Source organism: Manis pentadactyla, chromosome 10, assembly GCF_030020395.1.
Source record: "Manis pentadactyla isolate mManPen7 chromosome 10, mManPen7.hap1, whole genome shotgun sequence".
Lineage (NCBI taxonomy): Eukaryota > Metazoa > Chordata > Mammalia > Pholidota > Manidae > Manis > Manis pentadactyla.
Window position 1 is genome coordinate 117,042,684 of NC_080028.1, and position 19,772 is coordinate 117,062,455.

The 19,772-nt window shown below is 34.5% G+C and overlaps 1 protein-coding gene across 3 annotated transcripts in view; it reads right to left on the reverse strand.

Moving 5' to 3' along the window:
* Positions 1-19,772, reverse strand: part of SLC6A15 (solute carrier family 6 member 15) — a 45,481-nt gene that overhangs the window by 21,085 nt on the left and 4,624 nt on the right. For all 3 annotated transcript variants that reach the window (XM_036890035.2, XM_036890034.2, XM_057487540.1), the window contains exons 2-3: positions 3,840-4,311; positions 103-260 (exon numbers count right to left, since the gene is read on the reverse strand). In XM_036890035.2, the coding sequence (XP_036745930.2) occupies positions 103-260; positions 3,840-4,128 (447 nt within the window). In that variant the 5' untranslated portion in view covers positions 4,129-4,311. The remainder of the gene's footprint in view (positions 1-102; positions 261-3,839; positions 4,312-19,772) is intronic.

Genomic DNA, 19,772 nt, shown 5'->3' on the forward strand with positions numbered 1-19,772 from the left:
TGTTGGCTAGAAATATATTCCCAAGGGTTTTATTTAAGTGCAAACTACATAATTAAAAACCGTGTAAAAATTATATGGCATATACTATACCAGGAAACTTACTACACAACTTGCAAATCCAATCCCACCCAGTTTAGGGCTTATGTAATTCCATACACCAATGCTTCCTCGCCGAATTCTTTGACCCACAGAAAGTTCCAGGAAAAAAAGAGGAATACCGATTACCAGAAGCAGTATTAAATATGGCAAAAGATAGGCACCTATGGAAGAAACAAATAAAATAGGTTATATTTTCAATAGTTATAGTAGAGAACACACTGATCCTGATTATCTCATGAAAAATGCTATTTGAACTTCTATATAGTACAATTATAAAGAACTTTGAAGAAAATTCATGTTCATTACTTTAAACTTTCTAATATTTGAAATATGAATTTGACTGCTACAAAGAGTTTCTGATTTAAAAAATTGTAATAAAAGTAATGATATCGATGAATAAATTTAGATTTAGTTTCATTTTATTGAAAGAGAAAACAATTTCATTTTCCATAAAAATAATGGATTCCTTAAAATTAATTATTTTCTCAAATAAGTTTCACAGATTCCTGGAAATCTTATTCACACAACTTTTATGAGGTCACTTATTAAACTGTATTCAAACTCATCTACACTAGGCATTCCAAATCTGATAAATTGGAATGATTGAGATTTTCAGGTATTAAGACTGACTTTTTTCCCTAGATAATAATAGAGATGAGAGCTTAGACTGAAAAAAAAAAAAGGAAAGGAAAAAGGAAAAGTAAAGGAACTTCCACCACAAACAAATGTCTTTCCCACATATACTTCACATAAAAAGGACACTTCAGGAAACAAGTAATTTTTTAATGAGATCAGCTGAGAAACTAAGATATTTAATGTCTATTACAAAAAATATGTGCTATTATCCTTGCAGTAACCATATTCAAAATACTTTTTTTACAGTTAAATCTCAAATTGAGACATGATTAATGATTTTAAATAGTCTGACCATGTTAATATTAGGCTCTATTAATTGATAAAGTTAAATGTGAAACATGTGCTCATTTATGTATATAACCCATAAGATGGACTTGCTACATTCAAATTTCTTATCTGGAGTTTTGTGCTACCCGATACTGTCAAGTGGGTCATAATGGGTGGTACTAATAATTCTCTTTTAAAATAGGAGGCCATTTACTATATTTCCCGTTTCTTAAAAAGTGTTGAGTGGTATTTAATAGATTTTGACAGCTATTCAAATTGTTCTGTAGTTATTCTGATGAAGAAGTAAATATTAATAATTTTTTTCCAGATTATTTGTTTCAGGATCTATGTATCTCTAAAATAATGCCCATATACAAGAATTCCCCCTAATATGGTGGAAAGAAGAAAATCTCTACTTTCTTATGTTTGAATTTCACTCTTTCTGTTCTTGGGTTGATTCTACAGAGGGGTAAAGCTTATAAAACAGGATTATCAAAATTCTAACTCTAAAATGACTGGTAACATTCATGCACTTAATGACCTGAAAATATGTCCCATAGGACTGAAAGTTCAGTTTGAGCCCTGCATCAAATCCTAGTGTGTAAATGGATTTATGTGTGTGTGAATGACTAGGAAAAAAAAAAGAGAATGAATTAAGACTAGATTCTGGGAATCTTTCCTCAGTTTTGGGTGCATGCTATTAGATACTTAGCCTTTTCTTCCAACTCAAATGACTCTAACATTAGTCCCCATATTAAAAATAAGTCACTGAGCATTTAATATTCTCCAGGCACATTTCTAAGCATGTTATGTACGGTTCCTCATTTATTCCTTACAGGAATCCAATGGGGTTAAATATATTATTATCATCACCTTACACATGTAGGAGGTAAGCCTGAAGAAGCAGATTAATTTGTGAAAGATCACATGGCTAGTGGGGGAAGGAGTCAAGCTTCATACTCAAATTGACTTCAAACCTTAAGCTGCCTATTTTCTATATTATACAACTTACTAAGCTTGATCACTGTGCTTTAAGCATAATATTTTCAGACAAATCAGCTTAAATTGAGTCTATTGCTTTTTAGTTTTATTATGCATAAAGTACCTCAAAGAATAAATGAGTAAGAGTTAGCTAGCCTGAGGCTGTTTGAACAGCCAGAAGATACTAGCTGCAAAGCTAGATGCTGCGCTGCATGTTGAGTGCAAACTTTTGTACTCTTAACAGCCATCTTGAAACAATAAAGTCCATTGGTATTTTACACTTCATGATTAGAAGACAGGAAAAAATACTAGGAGGGGCATTTTGACTCCTTTTACATACAAAAATAAGGAGGAGGAGCTATTTTTGCTAATAGCTAATTAGTAAATATGAAATCCTTTAGAGTTCTCCACCACGACAAAAATTGTATTAAATGGAAGGCAACCTGGCTTCAGCCAAAGACAGCCTTCTTCCTTTACAGTATGGCCCGGAAGGGAAGAAGTCTGAAAATCAGAATTCATCTTCTGCCAGTCTTGAGAAATGGGATGATGTGAGAGGAACATAAAACATGGTAGTACATTGCTGTTTTTCTAGTTGATTCTAGAATTCATATGTGATGTTAATGACCAGGTAAGGAATTGACAGTTTGAGGAGAGTGATATGTAATGTTACACTTTCTGATTTATTTTTACCTCTCAGACTTGTCAAATAGGCTACTTTTTCCAAACCTGTTGTTTTGTGCCTGGTTGAATTAAGTAAGCAAGATCTTAACATATTTTATCACCATAACACCTTAGCTTTTTATCCCTTAGTGGCTAAGAAATTTCATATACGAGTGGTTATATTATTTCTTTTGATATGTAGGTTACAACTACATCATCAAAAATAAAACTATATTTTTGTCCTCTTAACAAAACTATCACAAACTGGAATCAAATACCAAAATATTCTTTATCTCCTTTGTGTGTTGAAATGAGGCTCATAGAATAGTTTTTAACAATATTTATTTTTCCATGTATATAGATAATAAAATTTCAACCCAAATTTTAGTTAACATTGTTTGACTGCAGTGTACTATACAGGTTGTATCCCACATGAACAATATATTTTTTTGATTTTTTTTTAAGACAATTTTTGCAAAAAGACAAAATTTTGCAAATTACATGTACAAAAACAGAAAACTAGAATATCATGTTTATGCAGGTATTTTGTGTTTAAAATTAAGGAAGCTAATTTCTTTCAAGTTTTCTTTGAAACTAAACTTTGTCCCCAAACAGTGTAGAATTAGGAACCAAATACATAAAATATCTAAGGATGAAGAATGTCTGGCATCTTATTAATTATCTGGATAAGTTCTTTCTATTGGGATGTATAAAGTTCTGGTCAGCATTTGAAGACTACAGTCACTCTAAATGACATGTAATTTTTGTATTTTTGAAGAGTAAAACAAATTTAAATTCAGAGTTAATAAATCATAGAAAACTTTCTGCCTTCTTTCATCAATATTCTCTTTTATCAAAAACTTTATAACTTATAACTGACAGGAACAAGGGATGAAATATTTGTTAGAAAAGTCAGTAATTTAAAGATGTTTAATAGCATCCACAGAAAGAACCTGAGAATTTATAACTCTTAAGCAATCCTTGAGTATTCACATCAAGCCCTCTGTTCTTATGGAAACATAATCTGAAAATACAGCTGAGCTCACTTCCAACAAAGGAGTCTCTCTAGCTTTACAAGGAAATTCAGTTCCTAAAATAATGATACTGCTGCAACAAGAGCTACATGAGATAATCAACTGCAATTGATTCAGCAATGTACCATTGAAAAACACAAAACAAAACAAAACAAAACTTACCACCCCCATTCTTCTGACATAGGTATGGGAATCGCCACACATTCCCTAAACCTACAGAAAATCCAACTTGGGCCAGGATGTACTGCAGCTTACTGTTCCAAGCTGGTCTTTCATCTTCAACTTCAGATCCTTCGTCAACATCTGTATCTTTCTCTTCTTGCACATCAACAATTAGTTCACTCTTCTTAAAAGCATCATCAGCTGAGTCTTCATTGGAAAGAAGGTCTTTGACAGACTCAATAACCTCATCATCTAATTCTCTTTTTACCACCTTGCTATTCTTAGGCATTGGAAAGTGTGGGTGGTATTAGTTTTTAAAATTCCCTTATGGCAAATTCGCTAGTTCTTTTTAAAAAAGATATTCGTTGATGTGAATGAAAGATGGAGGAAGATATCATCAAACAAATCCTTCATTCAAGGTGATAAAAGTCTTATGGGTCCTGGATTTGTATATCCAATATTCTGTAGGTACCTGAAAAATTTTAAGTTGAAAATGATAAGATTTAATGAAGAATATGTTAAAAATACTGAAGACCCTTTCTTATTTATTTTTATATTGAAACTCTTTTTACAGAGTATAAAACATGATTGTCCTTGGCCTTTCAGAGCTTAACACGTGCAAAAGTATAAGAATTGTGAAGTATATATGAGCTTCACACACATTTTTTTTTGCCAAATTCTTTCTTCTCGCAAAAAAACCTACTTTGACTTCTGATATACTACAAAACATAATGTATACTCTGTTTATTAGTAATTAAAATGTTGTGACTCCTTTTCTTAATTCTTCCCTTTTTCCATCTGGCTAAAAGTTCTTTCCTTATTTTATTATGCATAGAATTCCATACACAACTGCACTGTAAATTTGTTTTACACAGAATCTTTTGAACTCATGTATTCACCCATTCATTCATTTGACAATAATTATCATGGGACCTTAAGGGATACAAACATTAATGAAACATACAATATCTGCTTTGAAGGAGCTCAATTAAAAAAAAAAACCTGCCATCACTTTGGCATTTTCCCCCTTTTCTATTTCTTTTTGTGTTGTAGCTTATATCCTTTTATCTGTCCAGATACAGACCCTTTAAATGTACAAAGCATGCCTATAAACCAATGAGATTATTTTAAAAGTGGCTACACATACAAATACTTCTCTTTAAAACTGAATCAGGAGGCTTTAGAAATGATATCCCAAGAATTCTGCCATTCATTGCTAGAAAAAATGGAATTCTTTGATGGAACTGCATTTACAATAAGAACCTGAGACACAGCTCATCATTCTTTGCAATATTAATGAACAAGACAGGATACTGGGTAACCCAATAAAAAAAAGGAAATTATTTAACTTGACAATGTAACTTATTTGTTGCGCTTAGATTTGGATGGTGTTTAGTTGTTTCCAAAATTAAAATGATATATACTCTACAAGCAGACACTCATTAGGATTTGGTGAAGCTTGAGAGGAAGATTTTGAAGGGAGAATTTGCTAAAGGAGCTATCCCTCTTTATTCTAAAATCATTCCCAAAATATTTTGAATAGACACATCTGCAGATTAACTGAAAAACTTTTCTCATGGTGACTATTTTAAAGAGGCCAACAAAGTTTTCATATGGAAATAGTTTGATGAGGTTAAGGATTGTGTCTGTTTAACTGGCATTATTTCCCCCTGGAGCTCAGTAAATATTTATAAATGAATAAATATAACCATTGAAAAACTGAAATAAACTAATGTTCCAATTAATTTTTGCTTTAAGAAAACAACCTGACATGTAAGAAATTGCTATTTGTGAGACATGAGTTATCTAAAGGTGTCCATTTATTCAATTACCTGAAGATATGCTGTTGACATAGTAACAACTGATACATAGATAAGAACATTGGTTTTAATCTGACGAACTTGGAGTTGAAAAAGGAAGACACAGGTCCAATATGCTGTCACTTCTGTGGGGCCAAGTCCCCAAACCAGGACTAACACCTAACCTAACTGTGGTTTCAACCTCTCCCAGGAATGTAGTCAGTCAAGAATTTTCTGCTCAGCATCCACAACATAACGTCACACACCCTCTGCCCATCCCCAAAGGAAGATGAGGTGATTCACCTCATGAGACCTTTATCCTTGCCTCCTTTCACACACATAGATAGTATCGGAATGTGTCTAGCATGGTCCTTTAGGACACTGACTAGATGGACACATGCCACACCGCTTAATGTATTGACAGATGTAACCTCTTTCCTGCACGTATCCCCTGCTGTATGTCTCCAAATGCAGGGACTTTACAGCTGCTCCTCAGAGCACACTGACAGGCTGCTTTTGGGGTGATGGTCCTCAGTAAGACTAGAAATAAATCTCTCTCTCTCTTAGATACAACAGTCATGTTTATTTGAGCAGACACTTCTTGGCAACCACGAAGGGCCTGAGACCGCCTGGAACAATGCGTGGACCTGGCGCTTTGGTACAAGCAGGGCCCAGGGAGCCCATCCGGAGGGTGAGCCCTTCCTGGGTCTCAAACCTCCCTCGTTTAGGTTGATGGCCTTTCAGTTTCTTAAGTAGTTGTTTGCACTCTTTGAATGTGTGTCCCCAATAAGACGTGACGGGAGAAGGAATTCTGAAGTCTCAGTTGGAAGACGCTGGGAGGAATTAAAGGGAAAAAAAAAAAAAAACTAACAGAGGAAAAACTGTCAGTGTTTTCCCGTCTCAATAGGTCTACTCGGCAGATTCAGTGAAACAAACCCAACGTGAGGTCCCGGGGGTCATGCTCACTGATGCCAAGACAAGGGACACAGCTCCCTCTGCCATTCTTGGCGGAGGTGTCAGAGACCTAATCTTCACAATGCGCATGGATCCCGCAGGGAATCCCATTCACAGCAAAGTAACCACGGCTTGTCAGGGGATGCGCACATAAAGACTGGTCATCCAGTGCTCCGAGCCTCGTGGTAGCGGGACACGTGAGTGCTTCAGGGCCTTTGGGAAATGACACCTGGAAAATCACTACACATTCTGACCCCTGACCCCTAAAACCACAGTTCTGTTTCACTGAACCAAAATGGGAAACCAGACATGTGATTTAAGCAAAAACATCTACGGCTACTTCTGGCTAGTTGTCCTGCAGTTAGAGCTTCTATTTGCAGTGGCTCCCGAAATGGGAGAATTTACTAACAGAGATCTCACTCTGAAAATGGCCAAAACAGGGCACTTCCCATCTGCCCAAGCTAATGTTCTTGCATACACAATTAGAGAAAGCCAGCAACAAGACTGCATAGCTTGAATGGAACACACATCTTAATTGGTATTTACAAATAAATGAAGAGGAAATAATCTTTAAAAAATTTTAAGAAGTCAAGGGTGCCACCTTCCAGGACTAAAAATTATGAATCTGGAAGCTGTAAATATGTGGCAAAAATGGCAAATCTTACTGATCTTGTTTTGTGTCCTGAAAACTTGGTTTAATAACCATCAACTGGAGACCCTGTGATAAGCAGCTGGAGTTCTACCAAACTGCTGCCAGCCCTCAGAGGAATTAAACCTAGAAAAACTATGGCTGTTTGGAGGAGTGTTCCTATTAGATAAAATCATTTAAGAAGTGCATTTAAAAGCAAAATCTTCAAAATTCTGGCTAGTTGTTTTTTTATTGTTTAATAAATTACAAAATTCCAGAATAACTTTATAAAATTTCATTGCAAAAAACTAATGAGAAATTAAACATATGAGGTACCTAAGCAAAAACCTTACAACAGTGAGAAACTCTAACAGATACCAAAGCCTATAGATGGGCTCCTGGAAAAACTGGCAGACGCCTGCAAGGGGTGAAAATTCTTACCAAAAATAGTCCCCCTGAATCTCTGTAATGTCCAGTTGAAAAGTAAGATTTCACATTGACTCTTCCTTTCTAAATCCAGAACCATTAGCTAAGAATCTTCTCTTTCCAGGGAATAGCTATTGCCTTCTCGTTTGTCCCATTTGTCCTGTTTGTCCTGTTCTACATCCTAATTCTGCCTGCATGGGACTTGGAGGTTGCTGGTTTTCCCTGAACTCTTTGGGAGTGGCTCTGGGATTTTAGACAGGCGATGGCTGTACTCTACATCCTTTCTGAAACTCTTTTTACACCCAAAGGGTGTCATTCAATACTGCCAGAAATATTTAATGTTTGTCCTGGCTGAAACTGACAACACATTAAAAAGGGAAAAAAAAAAAAAAAAAAAGAATTGTAGGAGCTCTGTAGTCAAAAGCTGGCCAGATTGAAAGCTGGTATTTAGAACTGGATAAGAATCTTTTTTTTAAAGGTCTTCTTCCCTAAGGTAAAATTAGAACTATGTGCCCCCGGGGAAATAAGTAAATTGACAATAATTAGTAAGATAAGTGGACCCACCAATGATGTCATGTAAGTTACAACCTAAAATAACTGTCTTTACTTTACAAATCTTGGTAAAGCCAGAAATACAACTCTAGACACTGGTTAAATTCCATCAGTGACACTTATCTAGATCATCTTCAATTCCTAAGACTGAAGGGGGGGAAAAATGGATAACAGGGTCTTTATAAAAATACAAATGGCTATAGAAGCACTTTTGCCCAAAATCTAGCCACAGCTTTCATCAACGCATTTGTCCAGGACAGATATAAATCTTAAGTGTCTTCACATACAGTAGCAGAAATAGCTTTAATTTCTTCCTTAATTTATTTCATCTGCCACAAAACAGTTTCGATCCAACTGTTCCTTTAACTACTGAAGTTCGCATTATCATGCCTGTCACCTGGCTAAAAGTTTTTTTTTTAATAATTATAAAGCCTCTGTTTTGTATCTGTTTTTATGTCTTTGTGTTGTAGATGTGGTGTTTTTCTACCTCTGGGTGGTATTGCTAAAGATAATTTATAAACAGCTCTGTTTAATTGATTTTAAAAATAAGTGCTTAATGAAGCATTTCTAAATCTCAGAAAAATATTAGAAACTAACCCAAATGTTTTCAAGTTCATGTGACCTATGATACTTTTCAATAATAAAAACTAGCTTAAGTTTGTTGGTTTAATAAAAGAAATGTCTTTAGTGCTATCAACATTAGGTATACATTTGTTCTACCTAGGTTTACTAAAAATGAACTCATGTTATCTCTGTTACAAAACTGTCAACAATAACTTAGTATGACAAAACCTTTATTTAAAAATAGCTTTCAAAATTTTTGGTAATCTGAAACAAAGTTTTGCTAAATTAATGATGGGAATTTATTAAATATCTAGATCACTTCCAAATAAGATAACATAACTGAAACCTTAATTGTTAAACAAGTCTAAGTTTACCTGTTTTTATCTCCTTATTATAAAGGAACTAAAGATATTTTTGGATCTGTTAGTAAACTTGTTTGTGTTTTATTAAAAGACTGTACTATGAAGAGGTTCATGTTTTTAGAAAATATGACACGCATAAATTTGCCAATCTAAAGAATGCTGGTCCAATAGTTTACAATTCCTTAGTGCTAATTTTCACTAGAAATTAAGGTTTCTAGAAGTTAATAATTCTAATAAACATAATTAAAGCCAAATAGAAATAAGCCAATAAGAAATAAAATTAAAGACAAATAGAATATGAAAAGCAGAATGTATGCTTTCAGTAAAAGAAGATATGAGGAATGAAATACATTTTATTTATTTATTGAGGGCAAATATTTTGTCCTAAGTAAATCTGAGTATTTAGAGAGGGAAAACAGGGAAAGAGGGAAAAAATCTGAATGTAAAAATAAGCTATAGAAGGTTTATTAAAAGGAATATTGGGAAAAGAATTTTAAGGTGTGATCAAGCTGACTAAAATTAAAATGAATTGAATTAAAAATTAGTAGTAGTATCAAAAAGTAAGCTGGTGCAAAAAATTAAAATTTGTTTTTTCTCTCTGTTACAAGACAAAAGTTACCTTGGACAATTGGTCTGCTCTTGATAATAAGAGATTGTGAAGGTTTTCTCTTTGCACTTAAATTACCTCAAAGACAAAATTGTGTGTTTTATCAAGATAATTTCCTGTTTCATGATCACTCAAGAAAATTACTTAAGAAAACAATCTTCTTAATAGTAAAAGAGCTAAGTTTTGCTAGCAACTATGTAATTTTCTGTATTTGTCTATGAAGCCTTTGTCACTTTGATTAATCATGTATTGTTTCACAGTGACCCATAATAGTATTTAACTAAGTATTTTAAAACCTTCTTGATAAAATCACAAAAATCTAGTGAGTCAAGTTAGAAAAGCCCTTTGATAGGTTTTCATGATTCCTTCTAACAGGCCCCTCCTTCCCTGGCTGAGGACAAATGTAGATGAGGCAATAGTGAGGCAGTTATTGCAGAATAATCTGCGGCTGAAGCAACAGCTGTCCAACAAAAACCTTTAGATTCTCTAGCCAAAGTTATTCTTGATAACATGATAGCCCTTGATTATCTTTAGCTGAGCAAGGAGGCGTCCGTGCTGTGGCCAACACTACCTGCTGCACCTGGATCAACACTCCTGAGAAGCTTGAGACTCAGTTACAGAAGGTCACTGAGCAAGCCACTGGATTGAGAGGATAACTACTTATTTTATTTCGATTGCTTTGGGTCTTGGACACCATGGCTTCGGAGTGCACGCCCAACACTCGGAATGATCCTACTTATAGTTATCATAATCATCTCCCTGACACATTGTATCCTCTCCAAAAAACTTTTAAATGCAAGTAAGCAGCTGCTAACTTCCAAGCAGATGATCTCCCTGAGACTGGAACCTGGGAGCATTGAAGAAAATGACAGACTAAAGGACTGTGAGCCTGAAGTGAAACCTGTGACTATTACAGGGGTATAAAGGGAAAATGTCATGACCACGGACACACCTAGAAGGACCAGTCAAAGCTGTGGGACCCACACGGTGTGGTAGCGATGCCGAAGTGGCGCTGATGCCTTAAATGTTGATCACATCTCTCAGTTAAGCTGACAGTCTCATCAAAAGGGAAAATTGTTAAAATAGAAAGACACAGGCCCAATACGCTGTCACTTCTGTAGGGCCAAGTCCCCAAACCAGGACTAACACTTAACCTAACTGTGGTTTCAATCTCTCCCAGGAATGTGGCTGGTCAGGAATTTTCTGCTCAGCATCGATAACATAATGTCCCATGTCCTCTGTCCATCCCCAAAGGAAAATGAGGTGATCCACCCACCTCATGAGACCTTTATCCTTGCCTCCTTTCACACACTTAGTGTCGGAATGTGTCTACCATGGTCCTTTAGGACACTGACTAAATGAACACATGCTACAGTGCTTGATGTATTGATAGACATAACTCTTTCCTGCACATATTCCCTGCTGTATGTCTTCACATGCAGGGGCTTTACAGACATTTCTCAGAGCCCACTGACAGGCTGCTTTTGGGGCAATGGTCCTCAATGAGACTAGGAATAAACTCTGTGTTTCTTAAATATAACTGTCATGTTGATTTCAATCAACGGAGTAGTTAGTGTCCTAGTTCTTTAATTTAGCAGTTGCACTACTTCTAGTAGTTATATCACAACCTTAATTTCCTCAATAAGCATTGGTCTTTATCCTTTTGCTTTTTTTTTCCAACAAAGAGAAAAGTAAGGAGTGTATCAACATTTAGAGACATTATTACAGTGAAAACACCCACCACTTCATAAAGAAAAAATTTAGAAGACAGTGTTACTCCAGAACCTCCCTAAATTAACCATCTCAGAAATCATTGTATTTTTTCCATACACTTCTAGTTTTTACAGGAAAGAATACACAAAATATCAAAGTGAAAAACACCACCTTTGGATACTGCTGCATGCTTTTTATATATCCAATAAATCATGCCAATGTACATAGGGTAACTTTTGGCAAAGTTTACATTTAGATATTCCTATCAAATTGTCCAAAATTCCTATTTTCTATGAAAGCTGATGTCTAATGTAAACAAAATCTAAATGCAACTTTATAAATCCCCAAAAATGGAAACTAGATGTATAAAGCAATAATCCCAGGCAACCTTTATAAAATTAACATATTACAAGGAGATGTTAATTATGTATTTGCATGCATTTATAGCTCCTTTTCTATTATAAGCAAACACATAAAAAAGTGATAGTACGTTAATGATATTACAACTAAAATACTTTAAGCACTCTGTCTTCATTCTTTCTTACTCTCTCCCAACTTTTGCTCTTTCTGGTTGCAGAAAAGTATGGGGTGGGGTTGAAGTTACCATTGCAATTTCCACAATAACATGTAAGTCTGGGAAAAAAGTATTTTCTTCTTCACTTGGCAATAAGCTTTGCCTGTATAATGACTTCATCTTACTCATCTCACATTCTCAATGTTTAAACGTGTCTGTCAAATGAGTGAACTGAAAGAAGTATGACAGAATGATATTATTTGATAAAAACAAGTATTTTGCACTATTACATGGTTGACCGATTTTTTTCTTTAATCCCAAGGTTCTATACTCACTGAGTCAGAGGCATTCCTTTCTTATATGAGGAAGCTACATGTGACCAAAAGTAAAGAAATAGAGTTTCTGAACGGATTTGAGACCACAGTTTGGAAGCCAAATTAATTTCACATCTTCAAGACCTTACTTTTTTGAAACATAGCATTTTTTTCATGATGCCAAAAGCCTGCCTGAAGAATGTAGTCTATAAAAATAGGCCATAAACATAGATTTAAAAGAGAATAAAAAGGAAGGCTGACTACTGCTGAAAGAGTATCACTGTTGCTACATCTGGGAGTAGGAGAAATGAAGCAGGGACATCCAGGAAGGAAGTGGAGTGGAGGGTGACACATTCTTGGTGCTCTACAAGTCACATGGGCAGTAGTATAATCAATGTCAAGTAACTGCAGATTCTTCGCCAACACAGCATCATTCATTCCTGCGACAGAGTCAACTGGGAGGCAAGCCATCATGTACTGCGCTTCATGTGGACTGGGTGTTACATTAGCTGCATTCGTCGGTACCTGGTAAAGGCCTCCTACCTACAACTGAGCGATACATATTCAAGAGCAGGGGTCAAGAAAATATTGCCGTGGGCCAAATGCAACCCACTATCTGATTTTGTAAATAAAGTTTTACTGGAGCATAGCCTGCACATTTACATATTTTCTATGGCCGATTTTGTGTTGCAATAGCAGAGTCACTCTGTATGGACCGCAAAGCTTAAAAACACTTACCAACTCTTATTGAAAAAATCTGACAACTACTTTTCCAAATAATGAATATGAATTGAAGATGTAGAGTGCCCCAGATCACCCTATCTATTCTATATTGTAAGGCACTAATTTATTAAGTAGTACGATGAGATAGAACTCTCCCCATTCAGAGCTGAGTAATTACTAAGAATGAGAGAGTATTACACAGAAACAGAGAGATGAAGGGGTAGCAGTTGAAAGGGGAAGAGACACAAGCAAAAGATAAATGTAGACTATATCAGGAAATAGTGCTCCAGAATTTAAGAGATAAATTTAAAAACTACAAAGAAGAGCTCACAGGTTTAACAAATGAAAAATATGTTTCCAAATAAGAAAACTCAAAGAAAATATATAAAAGATTAACAGAAAGAAAAAAATTGGGTGGATTAGAAATAAATAAAACTAAAATAAGTGCCACTTCAACCACATACAGTCACGGACGACACTCTTATGGAAACTTCTCGAAAAGAATGAAAGGAGTCAAATATTTAAGTTATTTAGAGAAAAGCTCATGGAAGCTGAGTTTGATAAAGGTGACCCAACAAACTTTAAAAACTGGTGTAACCAGGCAAGAAAATAGAGTAAGACACAAAATACTGAAAGGAAAAATAACAGAGGTTTTGCTTAGACTTTTATTTTCAAATAATAGTAACATAGAAGGGTCAACACTGAGGAATTACTGGGATAAAGATTCCAAGGGATTTCAAGAAGCAGAAGAGGGAATAAAGCTTCTCATGATATTCAATAACTTCTATAAAAATGAAGAGAAAAATACTCTATCTCCAATTTTTACACTCAATTACTTTGTATTCCAATTATAAGGACACAGGCAAATATTCTTATTTATAAGAGATATGATGAGCATTGTTGGGGAGGGACAGAGATGGGCTACATGATCATAAAATTTAGCCAACCAAGAAAACAAAGACTTCAGTAACAGAGAAGTCAAGGCAAACGATAGAAGTGATTATTAATTTTAAAAAGCAAATAAGGTTTGAAAGCCACAGGAATTATGTTGAGGGGAAAAATATAAATTAAAATTTAAAATATTACAACTAACAAAATCAGGAATTGAAATGGGAAGCTATAGAAAGAAATAAAAGTGTGAGAATGTCCTCATCTTTCATAGCAAGAAGCAACTTAGGATCCTGTCTAAACATGAAATTCATAGTCCAATAAAGGTTAATGACTACAACCCCCTCATGTTTACATATAATTCTCCTTATTTACTTTTAGTGGGATATGTAGGTATTAATATTTCTCGCTGTGAAGAGACATGTATTAGTGCCAAACGTTTATATCTAGGTTCTAGAAACAGATTGAGTTGAAATCTTATCTCTATTGCTTAAGACTTTATGATCTGCACAGGGAAAACAGTGTAGCACACAGAAGGCAAATAGTGAATCTGTGACATCTTACTACACTGATGGACAGTGCCTGCATTGGGGTATGGGTAGGGACTTGATAATATGGGTAAATGTAGTAACCACATTGTTTTTTCATGTGAAACCTTTGTAGGAGTATATATCAATAATACCTTTAAAAAAAAAAGACTTCATGATCTGAGCTAAGTGGCTTAGTTATGTAATGAAGTACTTACATAAATGCCAGTACATTGAAAGGACTCATTATATATTCTCTTTTATCACTATGATTATCCTCTTACATCCCTCATATGGTTGTATGACATCACGACTAATTTTTAGCGTATTATTCTCAAGGGTAATTATGAGTCCAGAGTCAATGCAACATATTTTGGTTGACACTTTTTTAAATACCAGTTTTCTATTGCTGCTTAACAAATTACCTCAAATCTTAGTGTCTTAACAAACAAAAATTTTATTTGCTTATGATACTAAGGGTTAGCAATCTGAGCTAGGCTCAGATGACAGATTGTTCTGCTGGTGTTGACTCGGGTCCCTTCTCCACTGCAGTTATGGGGTGAATGCCAGCAGCAGGCCTGCAGCCAGAGCACTTTGGTTCTCCTATGTGTAGACTCTCCAAAATGCTAACTCCAACGTGTTCACATGGTAAACTCAGAGCTCCAGCTCTAGCCGAAGGAAGTTTGTGTAACATTTGCTAATGTCTCACTGGCCAAAGCAAGTCACACCACTAAGTCCAAATTGACGCTAGACTGGATAAACTCCACTTCTTGACAGAAGAAGCGACAAAGGTCAAGTTGCAAAACGTATGAGTAGAGGGAAAAGTATTGCCACCATCTTTGAAAATAATCTCCAACATCTGTCCAGTTAGATTTCCTCTCCCAAGACTTCGAATCTGGAGAACAACAAAGACATCAAGGGGTTGGCATCTCATTCGATTCCAAAGGCATTATGCCCAGGCTATAACCACTACTGTAGTCATGGGTCCTGATTCCGAGTGCCCAGAACTGTTTTCATTCTTGCCCTTTTCCATCTCATTGCCAAGCACCGCATTCACTGTTCCTTTGAGCCCCTATGGCCCTGCCAATATTTTTTTTCATTTTCTTCTTAGCCAGCAGCTTGCAAAGAACCCAAAGTAGTACACCTATTTTAATGTAAAAAAAGAAAAAATCGGTGTGTTTCCATTGATTTATTATAAGGACTTACATAAATGAAAAATGTTGGTAATGTTACATAACTTAAATATGAACTTATATTTACATTTTTCTCATTCTCCCATTTTTGTATTGTGCTAATTACCTTAATATGTAATTTTTCAGAAAGAAAATCTATATTAAGCCCTTCAAACTAGATTCAAACCTTTTTAAATCATCATAAATTTCTAACTCAGTAATTCTCAACCCTGTCTCTTTTTTTCTTTAAGATTGTTTCCTTGCTTTCCACATATATTTTGAAATCAGCTCATCAATTTCTATCCAAAAAGAGAGCCTGCAGAATTCTGAATATTATTATACTGATTCTATAGACCCATTTGGGGAGCACTGACATTTTAAAAAATTGAGTTTTTTCAATCTATGAAATGGGCACACCTTTCCACATATTTATATCTTCTTTAATTTCTCTCTGGAAAAAACGTTTGATTTTTTAAATACAAGTTTTCTATCCCACAACAATTCTAATCAAGTTGTTTTTCAAGATCCCTTAGGATTTTTAAGTACACAGTATGTTATTGGTAAATAAGGACAATTTAGCTTTCTTTGTTTACCCTTAATTTCTTTTTCTTGCTATTTTGTCTAGGACATCCACTAATATTTTGGACAAAAGTGCTAAGGGCAGACATCATCTCTGCTCCAATGTTAGTGGGAAAGCACTCAATATTTACTGTTATGTACAATTTTAACTATGGATTTTTGTTTTTTATAGATGCCTTTTATCAGTTTCAAGAAGTTTCCTTTCATTCCTGGTTCAGTGAGGGTTTGTTTGTTTTTTTATGTATGTTGAATCATGGGTAACTGTTGAATTTTGACCCATAATTTCCTGTGCTTATTAAGATAATCATATAACTTCTCAATCTGTTAATATATAATATTAAATTGATTTTGTATCTTAAACCAGTCTTTCATTATGGAACAAACTCTACTTAGTCAAGATGTAGTACTTTTTAATATCTCACTGGAATCATTTTGCTAATATTGTGGTAAGAATTTTTTCAACTATATTCATGAAAACATGGACCTGTGATTTTTTTTGCTTATATTTTGCTTCTCTGGTTTTGGTGAACTCAGTGTTAAAATGGTCTCTCCTTTATTTTCTGAGAGACTATATGTAGAATTGGTTTTATTTCTCCCTTAAATGTTTATCATTACCCACCAATAGAGCCATCTGGGCCTAGAGTTTTCTTTGTTCAGAATATTTTTAATTAAAAATTCAATTTATTTCATTGACATACAGCTTAGAATTTCTTTTTGTTATTTTTGACAAGTTATGTTTTTTTGAGAAATTTGTCCATTTCATCTAAGCTGTCAAATATATTGGCATAAAGTAATTCATAATATTCCGTAGTTTTTAAAATATCTGTACTATTTGTAGTCATATCACATTTTTTATTCCTGATATTGGTAATACATATTTTCCCTACTTCTGTCTTGGTCAGTCTTGCTAATATTTTCACTATAGAATTAACTCAAAATATTGTGCATTTCTTACTCTATTGTTCAAGACTTCTTAGCTCCTAAACTACTGTTATAACCTCTTCTGAAATTGGTATCTTAAATTTTAATGTACATTTCCAGCAAAAACATGCAAAGACCTAAAATAGTAGGCAGGCAGGCACTTGCATCTTAGAGATGAGAGATGACTCAAACAGACATGCCTTCACTGGGTAATTACTGGCATTTGCTATGAGCTTAATATTCTATAATAAAGAATTAAGACAACAGTACATTACCCTTCTGACTTGGACAAATTCAAATTTTACTGAATAAAGTGTTCTTTAAATATAAAACAATTGTGAAACTGAATCTGAAATTCATTGTGTATTCAAATGAACTATATTTTTCTAGTTATAAATAGTGTTAAAAGTAAAGGCTATCTGAATAAAAACACAATGTTGAGCCATATTGCAACAGCCAAGAAAAAAAATGACACATCAAGAAGTTTACAGTTATAGAATAGCTGCAAAATAAAAAAAACATGAGATTTGATAATATACTGAAGTAATGATCTTGATAAATACAAACATTTCTCAGCAAGATAGACTTCACCCCAAACATTTCTTTTGCAAACTATATCCTTCTTTACATAAAATGTTTGCATTAAGCAAAAAGGTAACAAAAATAATGGAGGTAACAAAAAGAGAGGAACATTTTTTACAAATGACAATACAAAGGCACAACTTACACTTCTTAATTTTTAATTTTTGCCTGAAAAGGCAAAATTTCCTGTGATTGCTATAACAAATTACTTCAAAGTTAGTGGCTTTGAGCAACCTAAATGCATTCTTTCAAAACTCTGAAAGCCAGAGATCCAAAATCAGTTTTAATAAGCCAAAATCAAGCTTCAGGAGGCCCTAAGGAAGAGTCTGTTCCTTGCCTCTTCCAGCTTCTGGGGGGTTGTCAGCATTCCTTCACTTGTGGCCACATCACTCCAATCTCTATCTCCATGTTCATATTGCTTCCTCTTCTTCTATGTTTGACTCATCTCTCCCTTTCTCTTTCACAAATGTTAAGGACATTTGTGATGGCATATCAGGCCTATCTGGGTATTCTAGAATAATCTCCTCATCTGAAGATTGTATCTGCAAATCTATGTGAGGTAACAATCCAAATAACATTCTTATTTTCCAAATAAGGTAACATTCGTAAGTGCCAGGAATCAGGAGGTCGACATATCTTTAGGAGCTATTATTAGTTTACTATAGGCACATACTACTAATATAGTATTTTTATATCTATATTATCATGTATTATGAAAAAATGAATTTGAAGACGTTTAACATTTAGTTTATTACCATTAGAGAATGTCAAGTATGATCTTTCTTAGTTCTGCAGTAGATTGTTTGTAAAAATGAACATTAACAGTTCTTCCTGGTGCTACGTGTGCTTGCATAAGTCTACATCCATTCTCTTAATTCTGGGTTGGTCTTGAACTTGCTTTGACCAGTAGAATGAAGAAGTGACACTGTGCAAGTTCTAAGCCTAGGCTTGAAGAAGCCTAGGGATTTCTGTTTTCCCTCTTTTGGAAGACAGAAACAATGTAAACAAAGTCTATCTGCCCTGATAGAAATCCCAGATGGAACGAGAGAGATTTTATCACCAATTGTTTCAGCCATCTAATCTGAAACCCCCAAGCCCAAGAACAAAGGCAATGACATTCTAGACCAAGTTGAACTGCCAGCTAATGCCAATAAGAACAGATGAAGCACCCAGCTGAGCACAGCCAACACACAGAAATGAGAAATAGTAAATCATTCCTCCTTTAAGGTCACAACAATCCCAGGAAAGCAACAGAGAATGAACAGGCCATTATTTATAAGCCATTATTTCAAACCTACTGAAGAAAAAACAAAAGATTGTTTTGTTGCAGTTGATAACTGAAACATTTGGCTTTGGGAAAGATAAATTGAGCATTCACTGATTTTACCTTAAAGTCTAAAAAATTAAAACTCCAGTGACATTTAAAATATTGTCCAAGGAACTGTTCGCAATGGAGCTAGACCTCTGTAAAAGGGGTGTAGTTCAATTTTTCTAAATCTATGCTGTGATTTTCTATTAACCACAAGATAAACATTAACTTTGTAAGACACACTGGTTACTTTTATGTAAAGATACAAAGTTATGAAGGATTAACAACTCTGCACAATCTCTTCCAGACAACAGATGATGAGAGAACACCTCACAATCCATTTATGATGCAAGTTATTACCACTACCAAAACCACAAGACAGTATCAGAAGAAAAAAACCTTCTAGACCTATGCACTTCATGAATATACACACAAAATACCTTAATACAATATTAGAAAACAGACTTCATTAATATATAATAAGAATTGTGCACCATGATCAAGTGGGGCTTATTCTAGGTATACAAGACTTGTTTAATACTCAAAAATCAATAATGTAGTATACCATAGTAACAGGCTAAAGAAAAATCATCATACGATCATATCAATTGATGCAAAAAAGGCATTTGAAAAAATATGCATTCAAGATAAAACACTGTGTAAAAAATAGGAATAAAAGGGAACTTTTTCAACTTAATACCATGTGCAAAAATGGTACAGATGACATTATACTTACCTATGAAAGACTGAATGCTTTTCCCTTAAGATCAGAAATAAGAGAAGAATATCTACTTTCATA